The 20,148-nt window shown below is 59.5% G+C and overlaps 1 protein-coding gene across 1 annotated transcript in view; it reads right to left on the bottom strand.

Annotated features, from left to right (window-relative positions):
- Positions 1 to 15,358, bottom strand: part of TNNI2 (troponin I2, fast skeletal type) — a 24,150-nt gene extending 8,792 nt beyond the window's left edge. The window contains exon 1 of the mRNA XM_007465943.1: positions 15,348 to 15,358. Within this exon, the coding sequence (XP_007466005.1) occupies positions 15,348 to 15,358 (11 nt within the window). The remainder of the gene's footprint in view (positions 1 to 15,347) is intronic.
- Between the last annotated feature and the right edge of the window lie 4,790 nt (positions 15,359 to 20,148).

The raw sequence follows: 20,148 nt of genomic DNA, 5'->3' as shown, positions 1-20,148 counted from the left end.
AATGCCAGCTCTCCCAGGGGCAGGGCCTTCCCTGTCAGTTGGGCACCTATCAAAGCTGCGCTGACTGACCCCTCCCCCCTTTGGTCTAACTGGAATTTTTTATGCTTTGATGGGACCAAGTTTCTTGGGGCCTCCCTCTGAAAGAGCAAGATGCCCCCAAGTGTTGGGGGTGGCAGCCCCCCCGCAGGTGTCACACACTCTCACCTGATGCCTGCGCTTCCTGTGCCCCCACCCTGGCCTCCAGGCCTTCCTCTCGGACCCTGGGCACTGGATCCCGTGCTCGGAGCCTGTGGCTTTGCTTGGCCTCTGGTGACCAGGGAAACTCTCCTTGGTGGGGGGAGGGGTGGGGGGGCAGGGCTTCGGGCCCTCGGGAGTCGGGGAACTCCCTTGGGAGGAGGGACCCTCCCGAGACAGAAGCACCCGGCCTCTCGGCCCGGGGGGCCCCCCTGCAGGGGTCCCCTGGGACTGGGGCATCCACAGCCCTCCTAGAGGCCTTAGCAGAGGAGGTACTGGCCCATCTGGACTGACCTTTGGGTGAAGCAGGGGGAGGGAGGTGGGGCTGGACTCAGTTCGGGAAGGTTCTACACCCTGAGGGGGGGTGTTCCGAGTCACAGGGACATCTGGGTTTGGAGGGGCCCAGCTCTGAGTGCCCCACCCAGGTCAGGGTGTCTCTCCAAACCCATTATCAACGGACGGTCAGACGTGGAGCGGGTTAATGCTTAGCCAGCCCGCAGGACTCGTCGGGCAGGACTTCCCGGAGACTCAGCCCAGGTTAAGGCTGCTTTGGGGATATGACAGGTGGGACGTGCGCACATGCATGCACACATGGGTGCCCCTGCTGGTCACGCGTGGCTCTGGGGACACGTGTTCCCCTAAAAAGGGCCTGGGTCCCTCTGCTCATCCCACCCAGAGATGGGGGTTTAGAAGAGGCAGCTAAACAGTTCTGGGGCTCAGAGGAGGCCTGCTGCAGGGCAGCGGGCATGCAGGCTCCCGTGCTGCGGGAGCGAGGTGCGTGGGTGGGCGTGATGGGGGCACGTTTGCTTGCCCTGCATGCGACTCTCCCCAGCCTGACTGTGAGGGCCTTTGTGCCTTTCCCCGGATCCGGGCGCCTCCGTGGCGAGACGGGCGTCTGAGGTTCCAGGGCAGGAAGGGGAAAACCAAACAGAGCTGGCAGCCCCAGGCCAGCCCTGCGGCCCCCGAGACGGCGGCTTGGCAGCCAAGAGCCACATGGAGACCCTGGCGGGGCTCCTGGACGGGGATGCTTCCTTTGAGGTTGCTTGGGGAATGTTTGAGGTTGGAACTCATGGCAGTCGCCGGCTTGGGGGAGCCGGGAGCTGCTGGCAAGGAACCGTGAGACGTGCTGGGACGGCACGCGTGCACCCTGCCCGCGCTGACCCGGCTGCCACATCCCGCTCAGCTGGGGCGCCCTGTGTAGCGGGGCCTGGGCCGAGGACGGGAGCGGGCGCTCGGCTTGCCACAGTCTCCGAGGACTGGGGCACCCCATGCCCACTCACCGGGTCCCAGCCTTGGTTCAGGCTCACCGTACCCTCTTCATCCGAGCACCTGTGCCCCGTCGTTGGAGTGTTGGGGGACCTGTACACATCATGTGAACTTTGGAGGAGCCTGCGCCCTGTCACCCGAGTGAGCACCCTCCTCGGAGTGTCGGCATCGCGGTGCCGGTTCCCTGAGCTTCCCTCCGTCTTCCGAAGCCCTGCCTGGCGGCTGTGAGTCTGGATCTCCCTCTCCCTGGAGTATCTGCGGGAATCATACCCCATTCACCTGGAGGCTGCGGGAACACATACCCCATCGTCTGGCTGCACGCGTAGTGTGTAATCCATTCACCAGCACTCACGTCAGAGACCTGGGGTTCTCCGTGACCCAGGCCTCAGGGTCCCTCCTGGGGCCGCTTGCACCCTCCCCGCATTGACTGCATCTCCCAAGGGCCTCTGGGACCCTGCTGGCCGGGACCTGGTTCCTCTGCACCTTTGGAGCCCCATTCACCTTCCCTTGGGGTATCTATTCATTGGGGCACCCCTGCTGTCAGAGCATCTTTTCCCCACTCCTGCGGATACCTGGAGACACACCTGACCATCTGAACTTCCGGCAGCCTCTCGCCTCGTACCCAAGGTGCCGGGGGCATGCTCCCCGCTAGTCTGGACACCAGGACTCTGTTCTGTGGTCACCTGGCTCCTGGAAAGTCTGTACCCATTTGTGGGGCCCCTGGGTGCTGAATGCCCCCGACACGTCTCACATAGGCCTGAGTGCCAGGTCAGGGCCCGTGGCCCCGCTGCTGTGGTTTTGGATGTCCTGTGCCCCATCCACCCCTCCCCGCCCCCCCCCCCCCCCCCCGCGCCCTCCGTCTTCCGAAGCCCTGCCTGGCGGCTGTGAGTCTGGATCTCCCTCTCCCTGGAGTATCTGCGGGAATCATACCCCATTCACCTGGAGGCTGCGGGAACACATACCCCATCGTCTGGCTGCACGCGTAGTGTGTAATCCATTCACCAGCACTCACGTCAGAGACCTGGGGTTCTCCGTGACCCAGGCCTCAGGGTCCCTCCTGGGGCCGCTTGCACCCTCCCCGCATTGACTGCATCTCCCAAGGGCCTCTGGGACCCTGCTGGCCGGGACCTGGTTCCTCTGCACCTTTGGAGCCCCATTCACCTTCCCTTGGGGTATCTATTCATTGGGGCACCCCTGCTGTCAGAGCATCTTTTCCCCACTCCTGCGGATACCTGGAGACACACCTGACCATCTGAACTTCCGGCAGCCTCTCGCCTCGTACCCAAGGTGCCGGGGGCATGCTCCCCGCTAGTCTGGACACCAGGACTCTGTTCTGTGGTCACCTGGCTCCTGGAAAGTCTGTACCCATTTGTGGGGCCCCTGGGTGCTGAATGCCCCCGACACGTCTCACATAGGCCTGAGTGCCAGGTCAGGGCCCGTGGCCCCGCTGCTGTGGTTTTGGATGTCCTGTGCCCCATCCACCCCTCCCCGCCCCCCCCCACCCCCGTGTGTGTCCCGTTCGTCCTTGTCTCTGGCTCTATGTGCTATTCATTCCCAAGTTGGGCGCCTGCAGCATGACGGCCAGGTGTCTGGGGCTGTACCTATGCCTCCCAAGAGCTGGACCCCCACCCAAGACATGCCTGGGTCCTACCCCGTGAGTCTGGGTGTGTAGGTCCTGTACCCCACTAGTGGAGTATCTGGGTAGTATACCCCAATAGTTGGAGTGTCTGGGTCCTGTACCCCAATTGTTGGAGTATCTGGGTCCTGTACCCGTTAGTGTGAGTGTCTGGGTCCTGTACCCAAGTAGTTTGAGTGTCTGGGTCCTGTACCCCAATAGTTGGAGTGTCTGGGTCCTGTACCCCAATAGTTTGAGTGTCTGGGTCCTGTACCCCATTAATTGGAGTGTCTGGGTCCTGTACCCATTAGTATGTCTAGGTCCTATACCCCCCATTAGTCCAAGTGTCTGGGTCTTATACCCCAATAATTGGACCGTCTGTGTCCTGTACCCCCACTAGTCTAAGTGCCTGGGTCCAGTACCCCAATAGTTGGAGTGTCTGGATCCTGTACCCCAATAGTTGGAGTGTCTGGGTTCTGTGCCCATTAGTGTGAATGTCTGGACCCTGGACCCCAATATTTGGAGTGTCGGGGTCCTCCAACCCACTAGTGGAGTGTCTGAGGCCCCGTGTACCCCACTCTGCTCGGGAGCTGAATTGCCCAGTCCACAGCCCCTTAAGATGCCGAGGGGCACCTCAGTGACCGAGTCCTTGCAGGCTCTGTTCGCGGGGCCCTGGGGCGTGTACCCCACTCCCTGGAGAATGAGGGGCTTCCTTGTCATCCAGTCTTCTCTGCCTTCTGTCACCCTGATGATCTATGCCCATCTGACTGAGAAACTGGGGACCTGGCCCCCCACTTGTCTGGGCATCAGGGCAACGTGGACACAGCATCTGAGTTTCTGGGTGCCAGGGGTCCCAGGCACTGGAACCCTGGCCGAGACAGCCCAGCCCCGTGAGATGAGCTGAGTCCCACTTCTCCATGTGAGGGTCTGGGTGCCCAGTCTCGGAATCTCAGCTGGTGCCGCTGGCACCCCACCCCCCGAATTCTGTGTATGCAGATCCTCAGGAGGGCTGGTAACTCCCTGTCTCTGCACCCAGCTCACCTGAGGCCGACAAATCTAACCTCATTCATCTGAATAGATGGGGCCAGGTACCCATCACCCTCAGTTCTGGATTCCCTGCTTCCCTCTGTTTTGAGTCCAGACCGCTCGCCCCCCACCCTCTGGATCTAGCTGCAGTCTGTACCCTTTCCCCGTAAAGCCTCAGGCCCCAGAAACCCATGGCTCCGTTGTAAGGTCCTGGTCCACAGTTTTCTGAGTATCTGGGCAGCCTGTACCCCACTCCTTTGGTCACCACGGTAACAAGGACTCCAGCTGTCAACCTGACGGGTACACTGCCCCCCAGTTTCCAGGACCTCTGTGCAGTGCACCTCCCATCCTCCAGGCATCGGCGTACCCCACCCTTCAGAGTGTCCGCCTCCAGTTCCCACGTTTTCCTCTCTAGTTGCCTGAATCCCATTCATCTCGGTCTCGAGCAGCCTAAACCCCACTGCCTGCCCCTCACGTAGGCCCACATCCCAGGTCTCAGGCCCCTGGTGGCTGGTTCCAAGTTCCACTGCATCTTTGGATGCCCGGTGCCCGTTCATGGGTGTCTGGGCCTCTGTGAGTCTATCCGTCCTCGCCCCGGCGTCTCCACTGGGCTCACGTGTGACTCCAGGCAGGCTGCTCCTTGCCATGCAAGCGTCCAAGGGTCCTAGACCCCTTCCTTGGGTGTCTAAAGTCTCCCCGATCCCTGGAGCATCTGAAGGATGTGAACCCCGTTCATGGACGGCTCCAGGTCCTTGCACACCTGTGATGATGAATAGCCGATGCCTCGTACCCCCTGCTTCCAAGTCCCCGGGATGCACTTTGACTGTGAATGTCAGTGCTCACCTGGTTTTCTGGGCCTTGCAGCCCGCACCCCACTCCTGAATGCCTGAGTCATGTGTGCCCTTGATTCTGAGTTTTGGGGTGCTCTGTTCTCCATTCACTGGGGATCTTAGCAGTAGGGACCCTTGGTGGTTTACATCCCACACCTCACGTAGGCCCACGTCCCAGGTCTCGGGCCCCCCGTGGCCAGTTCCAAGTTCCACTGCGTCTTTGGACGCCTGGTGCCCATTCACGGGTGTCTGGGCCTCTGTGAGCCCATTCATCCTCGCCCCGGCGTCTCTGTGCCCTATTCATGCGTGGCTCTGGGCAGGCGGAACCCTGTCCACCCACGTCTCCAAGACAGTCTGTGCTTTGTCACCCCGGTTCCAGGAACAGCTGCCGTGCAGCCAGCAGGCACATTCCGGGGTTTGGCTGAAAGCCAACGCAAACCCCGGGATTGCTGGCACTAGCAGCAAGTGGGGGCAGGGCTGGGGAATGACCCGGGGCGGGGTCGCAGATGTAGAGGGGAGACTGGGGACCCTCGGTTTGGGAGCAGGCGATCAAAGCCTTCCCTGCACGGTGCGTGTCCTGGACAGGCTGCCAGCGGCTGAGTGCACATTCCAGACCCCTCCACCACTGCGCCTGGCCGGGAAGGGTGGGGGCATCCTGGCTGCGAGACAGTCCACATCAGCTCGGGGCAGGGTCCCAGGGTCCCAGGCCAGAGTGGGGAGCAGAGGCGGGTGAAGGGGAATGCCACCTCTCGTGGCTGCAGACCCCTGTCCCCCTGCCATGACCCCGGCCAGGGGCTGGCTGGCTACCTTGCCACCTCGGTTCTATGAAAGCCCCCGGCGGAAGGGCCCCTGGCTCCAGCGCCCCTTCCCCGTCAGACTCTGGCTGGGGCTGGCTCCATTGTCCCCCACCTCGTATCAGGATGTGAGGGTGTGCGAATGTGACCACTTCCTGCCCAGGGGGTTCCTGGGGGGTCAGGGAGCACCCCAGCTTCCCAGAAGTCCCTGTGGGTGCCAGGACCTGAGCCCCACTCTCCAGGGCCCCGTGCAAGGGGCCCAGTCCAGGCTCTCGAGGGTGGGATGGAAGGCTATGCAGGCTGTCTGCCTGTGAGGGGGGCTGTCCAGGCTCTCCAGGTGGGGGGCTGGTGTATTCTCTGGGCGGGCCCGCCGGGGAGCGTCCCCTCTCTCAGGATCCAGAGGTCAGGTGCCCCCCTGGGTTGAAGGACCCCTGGCTCCCCCGACCACTGCCGTCCAGGCCAGTTCTGCTCTCTGCGGGGCCGCTCACTTGGAGCTCAGGGAGCGGCTGTCAGCCCTCCAGCCCCGCCCCTCCAGAGGCTCCCCAGGGCTGCCCTGGGCCCACCGGGCTTTCTGGCAAGACGCACGGGAGCCCCTTTCAAGCAGGCCTGGTGGGGTTGGTGGGGGCATCCGAGGCTTTCCTGCATGTTGGCTGGCAGGTGGGCCACACTGAACCCGGCCTGGTGGGCACCACAGGCCCGGACACCAGGGCCTGGGCCGTGGTCTGTGAGTGCAGATGGGGCCCAGGAGGGTGTGCGGATGCGTCACTTCCAGGGACAGCTCTGCAGCCAGTGGCCCTCTTCTTGGTCATGTCTCGGGTCCCTGGGCCGCTGGGGAGCACCTGCCACGTGGGCACAGCGGCGAGGGGACCCCGAGCCTGAGGTGACCGGACATCTCTCTGTGGGGACCCCACTATGTCATGATGACTCACAACAGAGAATTAAGGCACAGCCGGGCCGCCCAGCGGTCCCCTGCTCCCACCCCAGTCCCCCTGCAGCTCCAGAGAGGCCATCCTACCCAGGTCTGGGGGCTCGCGGCCAAGCGGAAGCCTGCTGCACGCCCCTCCCATCCCCACTTGGGTTTGAGGGGCCCGTGAGGCTGCTGTGAGGTCCCTTGCCTCCCTTCCTGAGTGCAGCTGGTCTCTGCAGGGCCCTGACCAGGCCCCCTGCTCCTTCTACAGGTGACTGAGTTACGCCCTGGACCGCCTAGGATCCGTCCCTGCAGGTGCCCTCTCGTGGGCCTTTCTCGGCCTTCTAGGCGGTCACCCCCAGGCCCACGAGTGGCCTGAGAGGACTGAACGGCCCATCAGCGACTTCGCCTGGGAGGCCAGAGTGGCAGGCCCGGGTCGAGGTGGCCGGGTGGTCCGGGCAGAGCCAAGATCAGCCGGTTCCAAGCTCCCCCTGCTGTCCGCTGGACGCTCCTGGAGGAGGCCTGACCTCCTGCTCCGGGGACCCCAGGCTCCCTCCCGCCACCTGGCTCCACCCGCCTCCCTCCTGCCCAGCCCCTTGCCAGCCGCCCTGACAGGCGTTTGGGCGCCCCCTTCCGTACACAGGCCTCGTGTTGGGCCCCCTCCACGCGCGGCCCAGGGTCTGACCCCCCTTCTCCCAGAGGCCAGTCCTGGGACCCCGACTGCTCAAGGCCCTCCATCCTGGGCCCCTCCCCACAGAATCGCCGGGATGCGACCCTCTTCCTGTCTGAAAGGCCCTCCACCCTGAGGGCCTGGTCTGCACAGAAGCCCCCGAACTGAGGCCCGTTGTGAGCAGCTCTCCACCCTGGGGCACCCGCTCCCGTCTGGCCAGGGCTTGCTGGGGCCCCGGGAGACCCACAATCACCTGGGAAAGAGCTTTAGCTCTCTGACCTCAGATTGTACCCCAGACGCTCACTCAGAGGGTCACACCAAGGCCTCAAAGGCCACCAGAGGAGTCACTGTGTGGCTGGGACAGAGGAGAAGGGAACCGGGGATGCACAAGGACATCACCCGGCGCCTGGGCCCCAGGACAGGCTGGGGACCAGCCAGGGCCATCCAACAGGGTACAAAGGCCATCAGCCCACAGCCCTGGGGACGTGGGGTCAGGGCTGAGGTGGAGCAATGGGTGGGGCTGGAGGAGCTGTGAGGACAAAGGTGCAGGGTGGGGGCGAAGGCAGAGAGGTGGGCGCATGGGCAACTGGGGGGGCCGGGTGGGAGGGGAGCGTGGGCCTTGGGCTGCCTGTGGACCAGGCCTGGAGGGGGCGGAACGGCCCCCCTTCCCCCAGTCATGAAGCTGCTGCCACGCACCCAAGCGGGGCCCTTGGAGCCGCAGTTTCCTGCCAGGCTGTGCGGGTGACTCCCCGCACCTGCGGCCGTGGGCGGGTGCACGCACCGGCACACATACACATGCATGTACACACGTACACATGCATGCACGTAACACATGCATGCACACACATGCGTGCTGCCTCTCTCCGGGAGCTCTCAGGAGGCCACGTCAGCACCCCTGGGGACCCCGCACGCCTGGGGCAGCGTGTCCCTCTGCCCCCGCACTGTCTCAGCTACACCTGCCATGGGGGGAGGCAGTCTTGGTTCCACAATGGCCACCGGCTCCCAAGCACCCTCACTGCCCTGCTGGGCAGTCACACACAGGGTTCTCTGCAGGTGCTGCCCCAGCCCTGGGCACGAGTGGACACTGGCCGGGCTGCCCAGCGTTTTCCTGAAGGGCTCAGGCTGGCGGCTGGGGGCTGGCTGCTCTTAACCCTCTCTGCTCTTAACCAACCACTGGGCCACGGCCCTGGGCCCCAAGCAGAGCATATGGGGCCCGATGCGGCCAGCACCTGGTCCAGAGCCAGCCTTGCCCAGCAGCACGGGGGAGAGGCTGGGCACACTCCTTCTCTGGGCACCCTCTGCCCAGCCCCACCCAGCCCGGCGGCCTAGCTCTCTGCCTCTGACCACAGGGCCTGTGCCCACTGCACTGAAGGCCGAGGGCCTGGAGCGCCCCTGGCCTGGGGAGGGGTGCAGCCCCCTCCAGGGCAGCCTTCCATGCCCGCCCCTTGGGCCTCTCCCTCCTCGCTGCCCTCTCCTGGACTGGACCCAGACGGGGCAAAGGGCCTCCATGCTGACCCTGACCTTGGGGAAAGGGCCTCCCAGGATCTAAGCAGGCCCACCCCACAGGCAGCTTGTCCTCTCCTGGGGGTGCAGATAGAGGTGGGGTCAGGGGCGCTGGGCTGGGGGTGCGTGCCAGGGGGAAAGGAGTTGGGGGTGGACTTGGTGGGCATCCTAGGGAGGGGGGTGTGCATTCCTGGCAGAAGGACCCTCACAAGCTCCGCACAGAGGCAGGAAGTGCAAATCCAGCAAGGCTGTGGCCCCGGGACGGAGTGGTGTGGCATTAGCTAAAGCAGGGATGGTTCCTGGTGAGGCTTCAGGTTCCGGAAACAGGGTCCCTAAATACAGGAACACGGGCGCACGCCCCACCCGGCCCCGCCCCACCCCGCCCCGAGGGCTCAGGCCCGGCCCTTGGAGGGGTTGGGGCTGACCTCAGACCCTGTGTGCGCGTGCGCGCGCGCGCGCGCACGCGCGCACTGCAGGGGCCCAGGGCTGTGGCTCCTAGACCTGGGAGGGTGGGAGTGGGGGCTGGGGGCTGCTAGCTTCAGAGGTTTCTTCAGGTGAGACCTGTTACCTGCTGCTGGTCAGCTCAGTCGGCTCTTGGGGGCCAGAAGCCCTGGTCATTCTCGGCCACCTCCCACTGGCCTAGGTGCGGGCAGAGCTAGACGACGAGGGGCGTGGGGCCGGAAAGGTTCCCCACCGAGCACCTCCGCAGACCCGCTCAGTCGCTGCCCTGGGATCTTGGGAACAGACCCGGGGTCTATGGTCTGCATGTGTGGGCCCCCCACCGGGGGCGCTGATTTTGAGGGCCCCTCCGTGGGTCTGCCCAGCTCCTGGGCTCCCCCGACATGTGTTGAGTTACTTCTGTGCACTGTGGGTCTGTCCCAGGCTGACCTCACCCCCCCGTCTGCGGCTCCATCTGACCCCTGGGGCCCTGCGTAACCCTGTGCTTCTGTGGGTCTCAGCTCGGTGCCTCTGGGGCCCTGCGTAACCCCTGTGCTTCTGTGGGTCTCAGCTTGGTGCCTGGAAACACTTGGTACGGGCTCCTCACCCTGTAGCCTGTGACCCTGAGCTAGCTGGGTAGCCATTCCACATCCCGCTTTCCTCCTCTGTAACTGGGAATAATAGCAGTGGCCCCCTCTGAGGGCTGCTGGGAATTAAACGAGTTGCCACATGGGAAGAACTGAGAACGGTAGTGGGAGCTTTAGTGGCTCTTCCTACCGGCGCATATTCGCCACGCCCCTGGGCTGTGTCTGCCTGTGTATTCATGTCTGTCATCTCCTCCATCCTCTGTGGGCCCTTAACAATCAGTCACCCACCCCACATTCTCTGTATGCATGTGTGTATCTCTCTCTCCATCCATTTTCCATCCATCCACCCACCCACCCACCTACCCACCTTCCCATCTATCTATTCATCCATCCACCGACCCATCCCGCCATTCACCCATCCATCCATGCATTCATCCATTCCTCCATCCATCCATCATCCACACATCCATTATCCATCCATCCATCCTCCACCCATCATCCATCCATCCTCCACCCATCATCCATCCATCCTCCATCCATCCATCCATTTTGCCATTCTTCCCTTTCCTCCTTTCCCCCTTCCCTCCCTCCTTCCTTCTCGCTGAGTCCATCTTGAGGGTGGGGCATGGGAGCTTGTGCACAAGGATTCTGATGGTCTGGGGCGGGGGTGTCCTCATGTAAGTAACCATTGACAAGCAATCCTCCCAGAAGCCTTCCAACACCTGGAATGGGGCCCCTCAAGCCCCAGATCCCCCACAGCTTTGTTGGGTAAAGATATCTGGGCCTCTTCAGCTGAAGGTGTCCAACACCGGGGACACACGGAGGTCAGCCTAGCCAGCTGCAGGACTCACCAAGACCCTCTAGAGGACTGAGGCTGGAGCAGGCAGAGCCTCCAAAGAATGCAGGCTGGGAATGCAGGCTGGGAATGCAGGATGTGGGGCCCTGAGGTCCAGCCGGGAGGTTTGGGAGCACCACTGACCAGCCTGGGACCCTGGCCTGCTCAGCAAGGGACAAGGTAGAGGAAATGCCAAAAGCCCCCGTCCCTGGAGGGGACACAGCACGAGACGGGGACGTGGGACTTGGCATCTACGGGCCACGGCAGCTCTGCCCGCAGTCCAGGCTCTCGGCCTGAGCTGGGTGAGGGCTCTGCGCCAAAGGGGCCCCAGTTGGGAGGTGACAAGATCTCTTGAGTGTCCGGGCAAGCCCCTGGGAGAGCAGAGGATGCCGGAGCCACCTGCAACCCGGGGTGTGGTCGGCGGATGACCCCGCCTCTGACCCCACCGGAAGCAGAGGCAGCTCCTGCTACATGGTACTCGGGTGGAGGCCAGTGAGGGAGGTAGACACTGACCACAGGCCCCCACGGTAAGCACTGCTCACCAATTCTTGTCCTGGCTTTTTGCCCGGGCTGCTCTCATTCCCTCGAGCTGCCCCTGGTGTAGGCATGGTCTCGCTCTCAGCCCTGCTCTGAGCCCCCATGTCCCGGGATAACTGGCAAGCTTCAGGGCCCACTGGCCCTCTGGGAACAGGGACAGTGCCCCCTCGGCGTCACACGGAGGGGAAGGATCTCACGGCTGCCGATGGTCCCGAGACACGTGCTCATAAACACTCGTAAACACTCAGCTACACCGCAAGTGTCTGGGGAGCTCTGGCCGCCGCCTGGTGCCTGGCCCCCGCAGCAAGTCCTTGGGGTCCCTTGACCCCCGCATCAAGGCCCCTTCCCCTGGGGTCCCTTGACAAGAGGGGTCCCGGCTCCCCCACAGCTCCGAGGAGCTCCCCACCACCCACCAGCCTGTCCATTAGGAAACCTTGTGCTGCAATCAGAAGGCTTTGTTGGGAGAATTCCACACACGTACGAAAGCATAGAGAATATTATAACGCTTACCCGGATCTGACAACGACCACCAACGGCCACTCTTGTGTCTTTGACGCCCACCTACCTCACTCTCCAGATGCTTTTAAGCAAACCTCAGACACCATATTATTTCATCCATAAACACTTCATCCTTCAATGTCTGCGGGCCCCTATCCCTTCTCATGTCTCTGAAAGGTAAGAACTCTTTTCTAAAAAAGGCCCCATACCATCATCACACTTAAAAATACATCAATAAGTCTTTCGTATCATCAAATCTGTGGACAAGTCCAAATTTTCCCAATAGTCTCATAAATGGATTTTACAGGTGATTTCTTCAAGTCAAAATCCACACAGAACTCACAGAGGCATTACTGCCATGTCTCCAAAGCCCCCCTTTCATCCAAAAGTATTCCCTCCTTAATTCTTGCAGTTATTTGTGAGGGAGCAAAGGCCATTTGTTTTACGGAATTTCCAATATTCTGGATTGCATGGATCACACCGTAGTGTTTTTCCACGCTCTGTATTTCTTGTTAGCCCTGATCCGTTTGAGGTCAAATCTTTGGGCAAGGCCACTTCGAAGGTAGAAATGGCACATCCTGTTGCACCAGGGCTGAAGGCATGCGGTGGCCGGCGTGTCTCCTCTGTGAAACTGATCAGTGGGCGGCGTGTGGTCAGCCAGAGCTCCGTCAAGCTCCCCATCAGCTGTTCCCATGGTCTTAGCAGCCACCGGTGACCTTTGCTAGACTAGGGTTGGCAAACAACGGTAGCCACAGGTGAAATCCAGTCTGCCATCTGTTTTTGTAAATAAACTTTTACTGAAACACAGCCACGACCCTTTGTTCACAGACTATCCATGGCTTCTTTCATGTTACGTTGGCTATGGTGGGGGCTAGATTCTAAGAAATCCCACTCCTGGCTAGATTTTCTGCCCTAATTCCAGGAACTGTGAATAACATAAGAGATCTCCCTTGTGCTTGTGTCATGTTACTGGCAAAAAGGATTTTTGAGGATGTAATTAAGGGTGCTTATCATTTGACTTTAAAACAGAGAGATAGGGCTTCCCTGGTGGCGCAGTGGTTGGGAGTCCGCCTGCCGATGCAGGGGACAAGGGTTCGTGCCCCGGTCAGGGAGGATCCCACATGCCGCTCCGCTAGGCCCATGAGCCATGGCCGCTGAGCCTGCGCGTCCAGAGCCTGTGCTCCTCAACTGGAGAGGCCACAACAGTGAGAGGCCCGCGTACCGCAAAAAAAAAAAAAAAAAAAAAAAAAAATTAAAATAAAATAAAATAAAATAGAGACATGACCCAGGTGGGCCTAATTTAACCCCATGTGTGTCAGCTGGTATCAGAGGGGAATTCAGAGAAAGTCAAAGCAAGAGGTTGACAGGAAGGAGGTTTCTCCACGGCTGAGACAGAGGGGGCTCCGTGGAAGGAGCTGAAAGGACCCCTGGCTGACACTCGGTCAGAAAACGGGACGTCAGTCCTGCAGCCACAAGGAACAACTCTGCCAACCATCGGGATGCGCCCTGAGGTGGATTCACCCCCACAGCCCCCAGGAAGAAGCCCTCCTTGATCTCAGCCTATGAGGCCCTAAGCAGAGAACCTGGCAGAACCCAACCGAACCTCAGTCCTTCAGAACCACGAGCTGGTCGATGGGTATTGTTTCGGCTGCTAAGTCCATAGTCATCTGTTGCGTGATGATAGAAAAGCCAAAAATATTTACTACCTGGCCCTTTACAGAAAAAAATAATTGCCTGAGATCAGTTGCTCAGCCTTGGCAGTGTTGGCATTTGGGGCCAGTGTGTGCATTTTCTGTGCTGAAACAAATCACCACAGACTTAAAAGAACACACAGTTATTATTCTCCCATGGGTGCTGTGGTTCAGCTCGACCTGGGTGTGGGTTCTGCACTCCCATCTGAAGATTCGACTGGGGAGGGTCCGCTTCCCAGCTCGCTCAGGTGAGCAGAGTTCACTTCTCCGTGGTTATAGAAGGAGGTCCTCACCTCCTCTGGGCACCCAGGGTCCCCGTCACATGGGCCCCCCGACAGGCTGTTCCCACATGGCGCTTCTGCAAGGCCAGCAGGAGGGAGTGATCCCGGCATTTTCAGTGGTGAGGCCCGGTCCCAGGAGCAACACCCCACCCCTTAGCCACTCTCTGTAAGAAGAAGGCATGGGTCCACTTCAGGTGAGGCGGCGGGGTTGCATGAAGGCATGAACAACAGGGGTCAGGGGCAGGAAGGGTCAGCCCACCACAGACACATCATTGCTGTTCCCTTGACGTCCATCGGTACCCCCGCCCCCCCAAATGCCAGTGGTACCCCCTCCATCTCGATCAAAAACGTCTCCAGGCGCTGCCAACTGTGCTCTGGGGGATAAAAGCACCCCAGCCTGAGTATCGAAGGCCTAGATCCATTATTTCATCAGTGGCTGCAAAATGGCCGTTTTCTAAACCTAGCGTTTCTTCAGCATTTATTTGTAAGAATTCTTCTATAAAGATACATTTCCCCACATCACATATTTGAAACAGGGAAGATAGAAAAGGTCCAGAGATACTGATTATTATATATATACGTACATATATATATATATATATATATATATATATATACACACACACATACATGCATATATATCTTTTGAACTCATGAATTTGAACATATTTAAGCATATTTCATGCATGTGGTAGTTTTTATTGCTGAGTGACAATCACCGGAAGCTTAAAGGTTTAAAATCACATCACGACCTCGCATTTCTCTGGGTCAACAGTCCTGGCGTAACTCATGACCGGGCCAGGTCCTCTGCCTGGGGCCTCACCGGGCCGAGGCATGTGCTGGGCGGTGCGCTTATCCGGAGGCTAGGCTGGAGAAAGCCCCACTCGGGTCGTGGCAGGGTTCATTCCCATGTCTGCGTCCTTGAGCCTCTAACTCCAGGGAAGGCCCCAACCTTCTTAGAAAGGGCCTTCCTGATCAGGTCAGACCCACCCGGAGAAGCTGCCCTTGACTAACTCAAAGGACCTGTCACCTCTGAAAACCCTGCACCTTTGCCCTCGCCTGCAGGTCAGAAGCTAGTCACAGACCCCCGCCCACATTGAGGGGAGGGAGTTGGTTGTGTCACATCGGGACTCATGGGGGTCACACCAGGTGTGCGGGCTGAGATGCAGTTCAGCTCATCGTACTTATCATCCCGACCAGTGACCAAGGGGTCAAATCTTGGACCAAGTTCTCCAGTGTCATTTTGCAATGATGCGGCAGGATTTGATAGTTTCCATGCATTCAGGCAGGACCCGAGGTTCTCCATTCACCTTATATAAGCCCCCGTGCCAGCCTTTTCTCCAGGAATCCTGGGCTCCTTCCTGGAGGGACTTTAGTGGGTATTCAGGGATCCCACTTTCGGTTCTGGGGTGCTCATTGCTGCTGGTGTGGTCATTGCTTCCAGGCCTTTTCAGTGAACAGAATTAGGACATTCATATTTTTTCAATTATTTTTATTGTAATAAAATACATAGAAAATTCATCCTTAGTATGCAGTTCAGTGGCATTAAGTGCATTCCCACTGTTGTGCAACCATCACACCATTCACTTCCAGAACTTTCCATTTCCCAAACTGACACTGTCCCCCATTAAACACTCACCCCCCATCCCCCTCCCCAGCTCCAGGCCCCACCATCCTACTGTCTGTTACTGTCTGTCTCTATGGATTGAACTACACTAGGAACCTTATTCAAATGAAATTGTGCAGGATTTGTCCTTCTATGTCTGACTTAGGAAACAGAAATTTTTTTAAATGAAGAACGTCCTGACCAATATTTCCAATTCCAGTGCAGAATTTCAGGTCTTTTTCTTGACTCCTTCAATTGTATATTTGTATCTGCCAACTTGAAAATTTGTTTCCTAGGGGCATTTTACACAATTACACACACACACACACACACACACACACACACACACAGCATGTAAATGTAAACACACACACACACACACACAATCCACCACATTTGACGGCTGTCTTCAAATTACTGTGCTTTAAAGTGGATTGAAATAACGTCCTTCCGAGCGCTTACGTCACCGACTCCGCAGTCGGTTTTCTGTTTCAGCTTCTCCCCTTTGGGGCTGGTTTCTTCATTTTGACCCCATTGGGCTTCACACTCCATCGCTCACTTCTGTGATTTTGAAGTCCCAGCTGCAGAGCACGGGAGGCTCCACAGCGCGGTCTCCTCTGTGCCCTTGGGTTATCCTTTTTGTTAGCTTTGATTTACTCTCCCACCTGTTTAAAATGTCTTTATTCACGTCCAGACCCTTTCTGAAAAAAATCGACCCAGGTCCTTACCCCACCTGCCCCCGCATTTCCCCCGACTCCGGCCCTGCGGACCAGCCTCGCCCTGTGGGCCCCCTCGTCCCCTGCGCAGGACCCCGTACCATCCAGCGGCCACCCCAGGGTTTGTCCCACCAGACCCCACTTGGGGACCCTTGTACGTGTCCGGGCAGTTTGGGGTTGTCCTCCGCTGCCGCCTGAAACTCCCGTCCGGGCGGCTCTGTCCTGGAAGCACCCACGCGGCTCTGCGGCTGCTCCCTTTCAGTGCCCGGACCCGGAGATCAGCAGCTGGTCCCCACCCAGGGGGACAAAGGCCGCGTGACACAAAGGTCACTGATAACAGAGTAACGCGCTCACGGCTTGGGCAGCTCAGCCGTTTCAGATGATGGCTTAGTCTCTGGAAGGCCCCGGGTCCTCAGTGCGCCTGGATGGCACGCACTCCGGATCTGCTCGCGGATGGAGGCACTGCTGCGGACTGCGGCCTTCCGCCGAAGGCAGCGCACGCGGTGGGGTTTGGGCCTCTCTCCTGGGACCCGGCACCGCACCGCACACGACGAGGAAGGCTGTCCTGGGCTGCCCCAAGCGCTGGCCGTCCAGGAGGTGACAGGGCTCGCTGAGGCCCAGGCCACATGTGCCCACGCCTCCCAGCCTGGCCACTGGCCCGCAGCCCCAGGCGTCAGCGCCTTCCCTGCCCCTTTGTCCTCAGGAAATTCCAGCCTAATCATCGCAGGACCCGGGCATCGGGTGAGGCTCTCCAGTGACAAATAACAGGCGGTCCCCGGCCACCCCAAGCCGAGAAAAAGGAAAGGAGTCTTCAGGGGAGGAGCAGGGGCAGCAGGCGGAAGCCAGGAAGGAGCCGAAGGACCAGGCCCAGGCTGGACGGGGGATTCGGATTCCTGGCTGGGGGACAAGTGGACACTCCCGCCGGGGCCTTCCTGCCATCCTTCCTTCAGGGCCCGTGTAGGGGGAGCTCCGCAGGCCCACCGAGATGGCTGCAGCGGAGGAGGAGGGGTTGTTTCTTGCAGGGAAAGGAGGTCTCTGTTCCCAGAAGCTGGGGCGGGGGGCTAGTGCAGGCGCCCAGAGGCTCCCCTGGCCACCTCGCATGGTTGCCACCCGCGGGCCACCTCCACGCCTCCCTGGTTCCACTCAGCACTCAACACCAGCACCTTTTCTGCTTTGTGGTCTCCTCTTCCTGCAGCCGGGCCAGTGCTGGGGCTGGACAGGGGCGGGGGCCGCCCGAGGCTTAGACCCGGACCACTCCCTGACGTCCTCCTGCCGTCTGCAGCCCTCCGGTAGGCCGGCCTGGCCGAGCTTTCCCACTGCGTCCTTCTGCACGTGCCCCAGGTCGCAGAGGATGCAGGAATCCCCTGACCTGCGTGTGTGCTGTGCAGCCATGTGATGGGCTGGTCTGTGTCCCACAGTCATTTGCTGCAGTCCTGACCCCCAGCTTCCCAGAACGTGACTATTTGGAGCCCGGCCCCTAAAGAGGTTATTAAGGTAAAAATGAGGTCACCAGGCTGGGTCCTAACCTAGTGTGACTGGGGTCCTTGTAAGAAGAGGAAATTTGGCTCCAGGACTGGGGGACAATGGATGTGGTTAAAGCTTCAGGCTGTGGGACTTTGTTCTGGCCACCTGAGTTCACTAACGCAAGCGTGAAAGCATTTACGCAGGCTACAGGCTCCATTGGCTGATGTCACTGGGCCTTTGGCAGGCTGTGGCACCCATCTTGAGTCCAAGGCACAGGTACAGGTTAGGGCCAGGTGTGGGTGGGTGGGTCTCCGGCTGGCACTAGGAGTGAGTTTCTCCTTAAGACACGGCAGCATCCACCCAGCTCACCACTCCATCGTCCCCAGCCCGTGGCCCTCGCATCGTGGGCAAGGATGTCCGTTGCCGTGCTCCGGATGAAGGGAGCATCAGATGAATGGAGGAAGAAAGAAGAGGACAAAGGCCAAACAATTGCTGTCTCTCAGGGAAGGTTCCAGAAGCTGCTGGACACGGGCTTGCAACCACTGGCCAGAACGCAGTCACCTCACCACATCAGCTGCAGAGGTGGGGGGCGGGGCTGGGCGTGGCAGGCGTCACGGGAAGGCCGTACACCAAGGTCAAATGATGTGCCTGGGAGAGCGTGCCTCCTTCGGGGACCAGAACCTCCATCTGTGCTGAGCCCAGGGCAGTGGGGCCAGGAAGCACGCGGTCCCCCAGGGTGTCCTGGGGGCTGATGGCCAGTGGCTGCCCCTGCTCGGTGACAGTCAGCTTCACATGTCAGCTCGACTGGCCAAGGGAGGCCCAGATTGCTGGTACCACACGGTTTTCGGGGGTCTGTGAGGGTGTTCCCGGATTAGCGTTTGACGGGTGGCCTCGTACATGCCCTTCTCGATGCAGGAGGTCATCATCCAGCCCATGGAGAGCCTGAATAGGACAAGGGAAGGCGCTCCTTGCTTGAGTGGGAGCCTCCGTCATCTTCTGCCCTGGGACACTGGCCCTTCTCATTCTCAGGTCTTCGGACGTGGACCGAGTGACACCACCAGCTGCCCTAGCTCCCCAGCCTGTACATGGGGCTCCACGATGGCCTGAGTCAATGCCTATAATACATCTCCTCGGGTGTCTCTATAGCCTATTGGTTCTGCTTCTCTAGAGGCCCCTGACTAAGCCACACTCCCACCCTTTCTCCTGGACCAAGCGTCCTTCTTTGCGCGTCTGGGGGAGGGCCCTGTGGCCGGGGACTCAGGGTTCTGGACTAGCTGGTCACTTACCGTATGTGTGCACCTTGGTCCTGCTTGGGCTTGGTCTCGGAGTACCATCTCCAAGTTACTATGCACAGAACTGAGCTCATCGTGGGCACGGATGGCGGGCAGGGCCCAGGTATGTGCAGGAGCTGTTGCCCCAAAGGCACGTAGCTCTGGGCTGCAGGCAGCACGGCCTCGCTCCACCGTCCCGGGAGCTTTGCCTCGTGAGTCCCCACCGATGCCTCCCACGAGCTCCACGTCGTGTGTTTGCACTTAGCTGACACTTCAGCATCGCGGGGTCTGCAGGCCCTGTGCTCAGCTGTCAGGATTCCTCACTCCGCAACCGGGACCCCTGCCCCTCCCACTCCGGTGCCACTCCCAGCCGGCAGGCTCGTATCCCCCAGTTTCCAGGCTGCAGAAGATCCCCAGGTGGGGGACACGTTTCCTCGGAGACCCCATGCAGAGGGCGGGGCTGTGTTCAGGCTCAGTCTGGTCAACGTGAAAAGGGAGAATTTTACTTTTAGTGGCCCCAGGGGCACCTGGCACACATGCCAGTCCTTCACCGAGACAGACCCACACCCCTCAAGACAGCACGTCTCCGTGATTGCTCTTTTCCTGAAAGGATCTGGCACTGTGTAAACATCTTTTCTACATTCTTCCAGGAAGCAATTAAGAAAGTAAGCGGAGACCTAATTTACAGCAACGTGGAGAATAGAAAGCCTCACTATCTCCCCCATAAAAGCAGCCAGACGTGCTCAACAATGAGCCTTTAAAACAGTGTGCTGAGCTTCCTAGAAAATAATAGTAGTTCCCAGATAATAAAAAAGGGAGGAGGAATCCAGCTTCTGGGAATGACGGGTTAAACTGTTTGACCTCTCCTGTTGAGAACAACCAGAGAAAACATCAAAAGAACAAAAAAGAGTTTTTGAAGACAATGGGGGTTTAACAGCGCTGCAGGGATTTATTTGTCTAAGATTCAGAGAGAAGATAAGAGTGCTGGGGCCAGAATCTTCGGGAGATTCCACGTTCCTAAAGCAGTCTCAGCAGCTGAGAGCTGGAGGAAGGGAGGGGAGTTTTGTGTCTCCCACGGCTGGAGGGACTGAGTGCACCACGAGGGGCCGAGCTGGGACCCCGGAGCGCCACACGCATGGGGAAAGGGGAGCTGAAAGCCGCCTGCCTCGGAAAGACTGAAACCCACTTTAGGTCAACTCTATTCTAGAGTGAATTACCACCATCACCTGACAGATGATGAAGGAAACCCTCTCTGGAGGGTGATAACACCATTCAGAGCTTCTGATCATCTCCTGGAATTTTTATATAACAGGTCTGGTCCTAAATCAGGAACAAGCACGCATAGAAAAGCATGAGAACCAAAACGGGGCAAAAAATGA

Source organism: Lipotes vexillifer, unplaced genomic scaffold (assembly GCF_000442215.2).
Source record: "Lipotes vexillifer unplaced genomic scaffold, Lipotes_vexillifer_v1.1 scaffold1094, whole genome shotgun sequence".
Taxonomy (NCBI): Eukaryota; Metazoa; Chordata; class Mammalia; order Artiodactyla; family Lipotidae; genus Lipotes; species Lipotes vexillifer.
The sequence above is the reverse complement of the archived record's forward strand: the minus strand, read 5'-3'. Positions and strand labels throughout refer to the sequence as shown.